This window comes from Primulina tabacum, chromosome 10 (assembly GCF_025594145.1).
Source record: "Primulina tabacum isolate GXHZ01 chromosome 10, ASM2559414v2, whole genome shotgun sequence".
In the NCBI taxonomy this organism is placed as follows: Eukaryota; Viridiplantae; Streptophyta; class Magnoliopsida; order Lamiales; family Gesneriaceae; genus Primulina; species Primulina tabacum.
In genome coordinates this window covers 1,140,167-1,150,944 of record NC_134559.1, presented here as the reverse complement: position 1 = coordinate 1,150,944, position 10,778 = coordinate 1,140,167, and the positions used below count along the sequence as shown (strand labels likewise).

Genomic DNA, 10,778 nt, shown 5'->3' with positions numbered 1-10,778 from the left:
ATTTCTATGCATCTCAGAATGTTGTTCTTCCCTTCTGTTCCTATTGTCTAGCCTGTATCTCTTCTGAACAGGTCTAGAATTATAGTACTGGTAGTTTTTAACCTTCATGGGGGGTTGTCTTCCTGAGTTGAATCCTCTACTGGATCCAGAACTTTGGTCAACTTTTCCCTTAGGTTCAATATAACCAAGACCATAATTCTTTCTTCTGTTCATCTGATTTATATTTCTTTCAACTTGAACAGTCGGTACTTCTGGTTCATATACCACACTGGATTTAATAAATCGAGTGTATTTTGTTTTGTTGGTATCCAGTTCTAGCTGAGTACTTATTTCAGAAGTGCTTTCATCATTGCTGAATCCGAGACCACTTCTATCTCCAGATTGCTTCTGCAATTCTTGCATCTTTTCCAATGAAATAGAAGACTTATTCCAAGCATTTACCAGAACAGACAGCTTCTGATTGTCAGATTTCATTGTCTGGTAATCTGCTTTTACTTTCTCATTCTCGGTTTTCAACTTACTCATCTCCACTTTCAAATCATCGCAGCTATTCTCTTGCAAGCAAGTGACCTTACTGACTTGATTTCTTAAGTTTAGATTTTCAATCTTAACTTCCTCGAATGATTGAGAAAGTCTTGAGTACTCACTTACCATGTCATGTAATGCCTTAATTAAATCAGTTCGTGTAAATTCGTCAGAGTCGAAGTCGAATACCTCTTCAGATGTTGAGTTTGATTCAACATCTGCTATAAGACATTTAATCTCTTCTGCATCACTTTCACTAGAATGACTTTCTGATCAGAGCTGGAATCCGCCCATTTAGATTTGCTTTCTTCAGCAATCATTGCTTTGCGGTCTTTTCTGATCTTTTTGTCATTCCTTTTGTACTCTTTCTTCTTCTGGTCATCTTTCTTGGGCTTTGGACAGTCAGCAATAAAGTGACCAATCTTTCCACAGTTGAAGCATGCCATATCACCAGATGGTGAATCTTTTTTGAAGTTGCGATTAGGGTTTTGGTAGGCTCGATGATTCTTTCTCATGAATCTAGAGAACTTTTTCACAAATAAGGACATAGCTTCATTGCTGATTTTTTCAGCAGTCTTTTCAGAAGTACTTTAAGTAAGGGTAACAGGTACTGCTTGTGGAATGGCTGCAGCAGCAGCAGTAGAAGTAATAGCAGTAGTAGCAGCAAGGGCCTTGGTTGGCAGATTTGTTGAGGACTCTTCTCCACCTCTTACTTCTAGTTCAAACTCGTAGGCTTTTAAGTCAGCAAACAAGTCATGTAATTCCAACTTGTTTAGATCTTTAGAGACTCTCATAGCCATTGTTTTTACGTCCCATTCTCTGGGTAATTGTGGGGCCCTTAGCTCCTAATCGTTATTACAATGCACTTTGATTAGGGTTAAATAAATACAGCGGAAAACGAGTTTAAAATTTCTTTACAATGAGCCCGAAATATTTCTTCTATAATTTAATACTAAAAATAGTATTTAATCTCACATCATAAACATGCCCACACGAAATCATAACCAATCATATACAAACAACTCATATTCTCGGGACATGCCCCGGTATATAAATACATATACATATATACTGGGAACAAAACATAAACCTCAACTCAACTGTGACTCCCTCCAGAAGTACCCACTCCGGTCTCCTGATATCCTGGAGTACCTGCCATTGTCCACACACAAAGACAACAACAACCCCCCTTGGGGGTGAGCAAAGCTCCGTATGGAACAACCATCATATATACCACAAGTATCTAAACAATGATATATGGTATGCAATGCATGTATGTCGTGGAGGTATCGGGTCAAATGCCCATCCACTGAGCACATGTCAGAATCAAACGAATCGCTATCAAATCAATGCTCGAGCTGGCACACCGGCCTCAATAAGGGATACTCGTATGATAGCGTTGACGAAGCGCCATCAAATCCCAAATCTCATATCAATCGTCGGGGCCACAAATGTCTATGTTTTAAGGGTCATGTAATACCAAACATAGCATTGTGTTCACAAACCCCATAATCCAATCAAATCATATCAGGGTATCCAAGGATCATAGCTCAACGTGCATGTCATGTATCGATGTATGCATCAAAAGATGTGTGTTAACAAAACATTTATTTTATACATCGATATCTCAATCTCAATGTCATGTATGCCACATCAATCAACAAATAAGGCATATAGACATGTATTCTCATTCCAATCAATCAAATCAATCCGGCATATATCATATAATACAGATACATGTCGTATGTTACCCGGTCGCAACATACCTCAATTCTTCGTTCCAGTTGATGTAGCCTGAAGATATCGGTATAATAATTTATCTACTTTAATAACATACTCATTCCAATCAATAACATAATCCAAAATCATTAATATGAGTTTCAAATATCATTTGAAACTCCAAAAATTCATATCAAATCAAAATCATATCATAATTCAATTCCGACTTCAAAACTTAGTTTCTTGTCAGTTATTCTACCGCATATATAACCGACAAATAATTCTTCAATCTCAGTCAAATGATTAAAATTCTCTAATTATAATAAATTGAGAATAATTCAAAATAACATCACTATAATCAGCTCTTCTTCGTTAAAATCACACACTATTCAACAATCTTCAATTCCAGTATGATTTAACAATTTATCGGATTTATTCCAAAAATCGACGAATTTCAAACATCACCAAAACTATAAAATTTATACCTCAAATTGAAGACCTTGTGTCAACAATCCCAGAACTGAAGTCGGTTCGTCGATTGGATAAACCGATAAATCGCACGATCGAAAAGAAAATTCAAAAACCCTCTTCTCACCTTTATCTCTCTCGATCACTTTTTCATCAACTCTCTGTGAATGAATTTTTCATTCACGTAAGTTGGTTTATCTTTATCTTTTTTTTAAATTTTAAATATTATATTATATTATATTATATTAATAAAATAATATTAATTTAATATAATATAATATATATATTATTTAACATTTTAACATCGCTACATCCCTTTGGATCAGTCAAACGATCAAAATTTTCAAAACTTAAAACATGAAACTTCTATATCTTTGAGTTTTCTACGTTATATTCAAATCTCAAATCATTTGGGCTAATATTCGGACAATTATGTTAAAATCCATAACATAATTACCATTTTGCCCTTAAAATTAATTCATTATTTTTCAACTTATTTACGAAAATGTCATCAAAATAAATTGAATATTTTTCAACTTATTTACCAAAATGTCATCAAAGCTATTTTATTTTCGGGGTCTCACAGTAATGCTCTCATTACTTTGAGCGCTATTTCTCGATTGTCGTGCTCGTTGTCCAGAGCTGCTAGCTCATTGACTAGGCTACTAAAACGTTCATCAAACTCATTTAGAGTTTCACCAGCCTTCATCTTTAAATTTTCAAACTTCTTCATTGCTACTAGACAGTTTATTTTCTTTTGTTTGCTCATTTTCTTCACATATCTGAATGAGCTTTTCCCAGATCTCTTTAGCAGTAGAACGCATCTTGATTTTGCTGAATGTGTTCTTATCAAGAGTTTTGTAAAGAATGTCCTTAGCGACATTATCAAGATTGACTTTCTTCATATCTTCGCCACTCCATTCGTTTCGTGGTTTTTCAACCATTTGAGGTGCACCTTCAGTAACAGCAATAGCTGTATTTGGCTTTAAGATCTTTAATGGTCCGTCTGTGATGACATACCACATGTCATCATCCTGCGCTGCAAGGTGAGCTTGCATACGGATCTTCCAATCATCAAAATCTTCTTTCGAGAACATGAGAACCTTGCTGAAGTGTGCCATCTGTATGTATTTTCAGGGACAAGAATAACCTGCCCTGATACCAATTGTTGGAAATCGAGGAAGAGTTAAGAGGGGGGGTGAATGAACTCTTCTCCAATTTCTTCTTTTCTTTCTTGGATAAAGAAGGTGCTAAAATCCTGTTAGGGATAGTAGCTTATCTTGTCGTGAATACTTCCAACAGATTACAATATTAAGTGCGGAAACAATCTGATGGAGTGAATAAAAATAGTAATATCAGTAGACAGCAGTTGTTTATGGAAGTTCGAAGATAAAGTCTTCTACGTCTCCCCTTCTTCTGTTTCCAGAAGGTATCACTAAAAGACTTTGGATTTTACAGTACAACTCTTGTACACACCCACTTCAGCAGGGCTTACCCTTTGCCTACTGAAACTCTTAGTTACTCAACACAATGAAAATACGATACAACAAAGTTCTGAAAAGATTCTTTTCAGATTACAAACTCTACTTAATAAAATATGAGTGCAGTGAATAATTGTGAAGAGTGTAAGAAACAGTAGCACAAAATGATCTCAATAGATCAGATATCTGCTATGAAGCATGTGCTACTTTTCTTTATGTTGAACTCGAAGATATCATGGATTCGTTGTTTTTCTCGTTTCGTGAAATACAAATTGATTTTTAGAGATATTTCACACTGTCTTCTATATGGGTTTGTTCCATATATATAGGTGACTGAGTTCAACGTCTTTAATCAAAAACTATCTTCTGACTTCTGATAGAATCAGCTTTGTTACCGAAATAGGTTCCTGCAGAAAAGCTATAAAACAATCAGTCATGTTTTATACTAAAATCGGCAAAGTGAATTAAATGACTTCGTACAGTGATTAATGCTGCAATTAATACTTGTACTAGAAAAAGGTAACGGTAACATTTAAAGCTGATAACGTTAAGATGTCGAGTCTAATAAAGTCCTTTCTTCTGCTTCTGATTCTATATCCGTTTAGGTACTTCTTTTGCTTTTCTACGCTACTGATTCTGCTTTTTAGTTATCTACTGTTTTAACGAGTGATCTACTAGTTTTGATTTTCATCGCCAGAATAAATTTAGATCTAACAATTTTCCCCTTTCTACTGATTTTTATTTTCATCGCTACAATAAATTTAGATCTAACAATTTTTTAAAAAGTATATAATTTATATTTTTCATTATGTATTTGTATGTGATTAGTGATTGTATATTGTTAAGATCAAGAAAGAATTTAGCTGTGAGTGAATAAACTCTTTAAAAAATATTTGCTTTTAAAATTTGTTTTCAATCGTTTTTAGTCAGTTGAAAGATTTTCTTAAATTGTTAGAAATATAAACCACGTGAAAAGTGTGGAAGACGGTTCAATATTTCTAATGATATTTTCAACTGGTTGACAATCTAAAAAACAAGATATAGTTTGAAATGTAAAATCTTGTGAAAATTAAATTCACGAAAATTTTATGGATGTTCGGAGAAAAACACTCATATGTCACCCCTTCTTCCTCTGTAAGAAGGATTCCACTAAAAGACTTTGTCTGATATATAATTTTTATAAAAGTGCTACAAAAATATTTAAATTTAATATTATAGCCAACTCTCTTAATTTTTCTATCAGATTTATATTTTATGATATTATTAGTATATTAAAATTCATAATTATTAATATAAATTCTACTAAATAATTTTTTAAATTCTTTACTTTTCAATTCTTAGTTAAAAAATCATAAAATATATTAGTATTAAATTTCATATTATTATATAATTATCATGTTATTGTACTATTGCATATATAATTATTTTTTTCTTATATCTTTTTATGATACTATAATTTATTATTTAATTAGAAACTACATTAAAATATAATTACGAAATTTCATTAAAATCATGAAATAACATGTAGAAAGAAAATTAAAAAGATAAAATATTTAAAGTTAGTATAAAGATTATTATTTGAGAAAATTAATATAGGAGTTACATTTTATTCTTGAAATGATATAAATTATTACAATCAATGTATATTGTAGTGATAATTCATTAGCATGTGTTAGACTATTAATTATATATTATGTGAAATAATTAGGCTACTAATTAATTATATATTAGGTGGAATAAATAAAATTTTTTGATATTTCATTATACACTTACAACAATTAGAAATTTACAAATATATTTTTATTGAATCTTTGGATATGTATTGATGAGAAGGTCATTTTGATCTTTTGACAATTGAAAAACATGACCAATTATCTACATTTTTGTAGGTATATAGATAAAAAATATATATTTTTATTATCAAACATATATTCATTTTTAATGCATAGATTTCCTATAAATTGTGTAAAAACATTCCATGCAATTAATCTAACAACACGCAATTTAAGGGGATAGTAGAAAATTTACAATGAAAAACTTTGTTATTTTTTTTTACTTTTATAAGTATAATAGTTAAATATATATATTTTTAGTATTTTTAATGTTTTTTTTTAAATAAAAAAATCTATTCTATTAATATTTTTTCTAAGAATGCTGTATGAAGAAAATGTTATTTCTCTACTGTATTTTTATTATCAAATATCTATTCAATTTTTATGTAACATTATTTTCAAAGTTTCTTATGTTGTAATTTTAATTAAAAAAATAAAAACACTATTATGATCCTCATGTATTTAATGATTGTGTAGAAAATTTTCATGCAATTAATCTAACACACAAGGAATAATAGAAAATTTACAATGAAAAACTTTGTTATTCTTTTTACACTCTTATAAGTATAATAGTTAAATATATATTCTTCTAATATTTATAATCAAAAATATATTTTTTTATTAAAAAATCTATTCTTTTAATATTTTTTGTAAGAATTATGTACGAAGAAAATATTATTTTTATAATGTATTTTTTATTATCAAATATATATTCTATTTTTATGTAATATTATTTTCAAACTTTCTTATTTTACAATTTTCTATTAAAAAAATAAAAGTACTATAATCCTCATGTGTTTAATGAGTTCAAAAAAATAAATGCATCAATTAAATAAATAATCAATACATCACAAATTCAATATCCCAAATTTGTCACTAAATTTTATATACTTTTTTCACCAAATACCAGCGCAATTAATACAAACAATACATAGTTTTTAGGCAATGTAGTAAAATCATAACGCAAAAACTTTATCCATCATCGTACTTTTATAGGTATATATATAGATTACTGGTTGCTTAGATTTTGTTTCCTTCCTTTGTTGGTTCTGTTTTCGACGATTCGGTGAAACCAATCCCTAGTCTAGCTGATGCTGCCTTAGGAAGAATAGCAGAGGGAATCAGGGTTTTAAAAGATGCTGTTTAGAACCGCGTTTAATCGCTCGACGGTCGCCCACCACTACGATTTTTAGATCCATCTGGGCGGCCGTACGTGTAATGTAATATATACATTATTTTGTTATTTTTTTTAAAAATGATTATCAGATAAAAATGAAGATATATCACTTATTTTGAGCTATAATATAATATAGAGGAATTATTGGAGAAATATGGAGATAAAAAAATTAAATAATTAAGTTTTTTTTAAAAAAAATCATCTAGATATCGTCTATACGGCCCGACTAGTCTAGCCCCTACGGCTTTTAAGAATACTGCAGGGAACAAAGGTTCTAGCTGAAGGAGGCTACGTGAAGATATTTAGAGAGACATTTGATACAGTTCCTGAGGAACTGCTGACGAGTTCATATGCATGTTACCTAGCTATCTACGTCGGCCGGTCCAGGCATGGGGTTTTTGTATGTCTCTACTGCAAAACTTGCATTTGCAGCGACAATCCACTGTCATACAAATCTGGTGACAGTACCGAATGGAGATATTGCATGGTATTATTTAATGTTGTATCAGCTCTGAATATTGGGACGTAAGAAATTGTTAATACTTCAGCATTTACCATGCAAACGCCTTTTATGTTTACCTGTTGGCTGCAATCTATCGTATATATATTTTCTACCTTGGCATTTAAAAGTTTCCGATGCAAATATTTTTTGAACAGGTACGTGGTTATCCCATCATCAACTCAAAGCCGTGAATTCTTTCTTGAGTAGAGCCAATAAAGCTGAAAAATATATTGATCAGGTTATATCTGTTGATAACCATGAATTTTGATACATGGGGTTTTTGATTTATGATGGAGCAGTGAAATGCCTACAAGATGCCTCGCAAAAATATGAGTGAAATTTGTTTTCGTGTATGATAAGAAGAATGCACAAAGTACGTTTTGTCAGTTTAGCATATTTTCTGGATTAATTCTTTAATACTTAGCTTAGCCAATGTGCTTGAATTCCAACGCCTTACCGTGCTTACCGTTATCTTACTCGTGAATAATTACCAAACAATTAAAAATTTAAAATTATGTCTATCGTAAGCACAAATTATCTTTAAAAAAATACACAGAATTTTATCTATCTGAAAATTTTGTTGGGGTTAATTCCAAGAAACTAGAGTTTATCAAAAATATAAATAGTCTGGAAATACAAAACTACATAATTTCATATGCACAATATTATTAAAAAAGAAAATATAATTAAAAAAAACGATTATAACCATTTACGCAGAAAACGGAATGAAAAAAGAAAAGTAGAATTTACGTACAATTTCAGGAAATCAAAGAATTGGATGTAGTCCGGTCAAGTTTCCTCTTTTTGTTGTCGGGACTCGTGTTTGAAGAACTTGGGCATGAGCCAACTGTGGTTCTTTCACTTTTATAGCTCAAGCTCGCGGCGTCCAACACCTCAATTGGACTGTGGGGCACTGATGATGGAACCGTAGTCCCACTATTTGATGTCAAATCTTGAATCAATTCCAGGACTTCACTACTTTTTCCTGCAAAATCATTTCCAAGCACTTCGATTGATGGTACCAATGGTGTTCCACTCAACTGAATTCTCCACATGATCAGTAGTACTTTGAAAACCTGATCCGCTACTATTTGTCATGCCTTCGAGCCCTGCCTAATGTCGATGAAAATTCAAGTATTCGACTTATGACTCAACTTTCAGTGTTACAATCAGAAAATCAAACTCATTTTTATGCCATGCATTATTTGAAATTGACCGGGTTCTAAAATCATAGATTTCATAATATCGACAAAAAACATGGGAATTAAATGTCCTGCCCTAGGTAAAATACTAAGGACCAACGTAAATTCCTACCTTTTCTATTCCCGTGAAACGAGGCAGGGAACATTCACTGCAACTTGCTTCAACTATCTCGGAAGGCCTGAATCCCAAGAAATCAAAACCTGCTTTGAATTCTCAACCAACAAACCGAATCAAGACTTCATTCTCTGAATGAAGTAGTATATTGCATTAAATTGACCACAAATTGAAAACAAACCTTTTATTGTGCTTAAAATGATTTCAACGGATCTGGAGATCAATGGCTCTGGTGTAATTTCAATATCATTAATCTTTCTAAGGCAATAGTCTATGCAGTTGCGTGGTGTATAAGCTTTCATCCTCCACTTCACGTATTCCAGCACCACAATCTCCATTCTTTGCACGGTTTTACCTTGAAACACAACTTCCATCTCCCCCGCCTGTGCCATTCATACATATGCAATAAACATCAGTCAGCAATCACCCTCCTCAACTCAAAACAACAACTTTTCCTCAATAGTCAAAATATTGAATCAATCATACGAAAAGGCAATCCAAAAGTATGAGACTTGGGTTCTCCATAACCAAAAAATTATATCCGATGACAACCAAAAATATCATTATAGCAGTTGTCACACTTCAATGGTTGTGTCACATAGGCAGCCATACATGACAACATCTCGGTGAGTATGTATGCCAAGAGTAGAAGGGACATTCACCTCCTCCATCTTGGCTGCAAGTAATAAACATGTTACAGCTACTAACTGAGTTGTCCACTTTTTATACCTCCCTGTTCGCGCCAAAGAGAACAAATCGGCAGACAAAAATATAAGACATTGGTATTCAAATGCAATTAAAATAACAAAATGTCATTATAGGGAAATAAATCCCATAGGTTCTTACGTTTTCCGATGAACACACGGGCATGCTATATATGTACGGATAGAAACCTATCCAAGTAGTTCACAGCCAAATACAGACACAATTCTCCAAAATTATGGTAAGCACAAGCCTGAAAAACACAAATGACAGAAGAATTCAATGAAATTTTCAGAAATAAATACTCATAGTTCATTTTTATTTCTAATAAAAACACATTTCGGTTGATTCGCCTCCGATAAACCATTGAATGAATTAAGAAAAATCAGAAAATAAAACTGATGAATGACGGACACTGATCTATTTTAGACGATTATCCATAAATGTGGGGGAAAGATCCCATTTTGGCAAAAATAATTGGAAATTAAAAAAAAATACAAGCAGCACCCAAAAATGCTGATCAAAACGAAAACCCAATCAGCAAATGAACAATCGTAAAATTCAATTTGATCAGAAACCAAAATTATAAAGAAGGGAATTGACTGACCTTATACATCCAATCCAAAGCTTCTTTCCTGAAACCCAAAACAAGCTCCCCACTCCTCAATCTTTCAAGATACGCATCTCCGAGCAGGAACTCCCTCTCTCTTTCAGCCATCCAACCAATGTGTTCCTGCACTCGGGCATGGCAAAGGAATCAACGGCCCTGATTCTGATCCGCCATTTGACCCAATTTTTTCATTAAAAAGATAATCATACTCATCGTCACCTTTAGAGCAAAAGCCACTATTTTCTTCGTCACAGAGCAAGTTTGGCTCTGAACAGTCAAAGCTGTTGCAATCGGCCATTGGGAACTCACCCCTCGATGATTGATGAATGTGCTTTTGTTGCTAATGGAAGTTGACGCAATCTCACCAAGGATGGGTTTTTAGGGGACCTTTTTCTGCATGTCAGTAATTTTTCGCTGTTTTATTGACATACAAACGGTTTGTTAT

At 32.4% G+C, this 10,778-nt stretch overlaps 1 protein-coding gene across 1 annotated transcript; it reads right to left on the bottom strand.

Annotated features, from left to right (window-relative positions):
• Nucleotides 1–8,373: 8,373 nt before the first annotated feature.
• LOC142505623 (cyclin-D4-1-like) lies at nt 8,374–10,761 on the bottom strand. Its single transcript, XM_075618685.1, has 4 exons — nt 10,331–10,761; nt 9,203–9,404; nt 9,019–9,107; nt 8,374–8,817 (listed from the first exon to the last, which is right to left on the bottom strand). The coding sequence occupies exons 1-4, from the start codon at nt 10,439–10,441 to the stop codon at nt 8,698–8,700; spliced, it is 522 nt and encodes a 173-aa protein (XP_075474800.1). The 5' UTR covers nt 10,442–10,761; the 3' UTR covers nt 8,374–8,697.
• Between the last annotated feature and the right edge of the window lie 17 nt (nt 10,762–10,778).

What these genes read in the sequence shown, in the direction of transcription:
- LOC142505623 (XM_075618685.1), bottom strand. Translation starts at nt 10,441, where the DNA reads ATGGCTGAAAGAGAGAGGGAGTTCCTGCTCGGAGATGCGTATCTTGAA. An exon ending in CTTTGGATTGGATGTATAAG is followed by an intron (nt 9,405 to 10,330) that starts GTCAGTCAATTC and finishes TGAATGGCACAG; the next exon opens with GCGGGGGAGATGGAAGTTGT. An exon ending in GTTTCACGGGAATAGAAAAG is followed by an intron (nt 8,818 to 9,018) that starts GTAGGAATTTAC and finishes CATCGACATTAG; the next exon opens with GCAGGGCTCGAAGGCATGAC.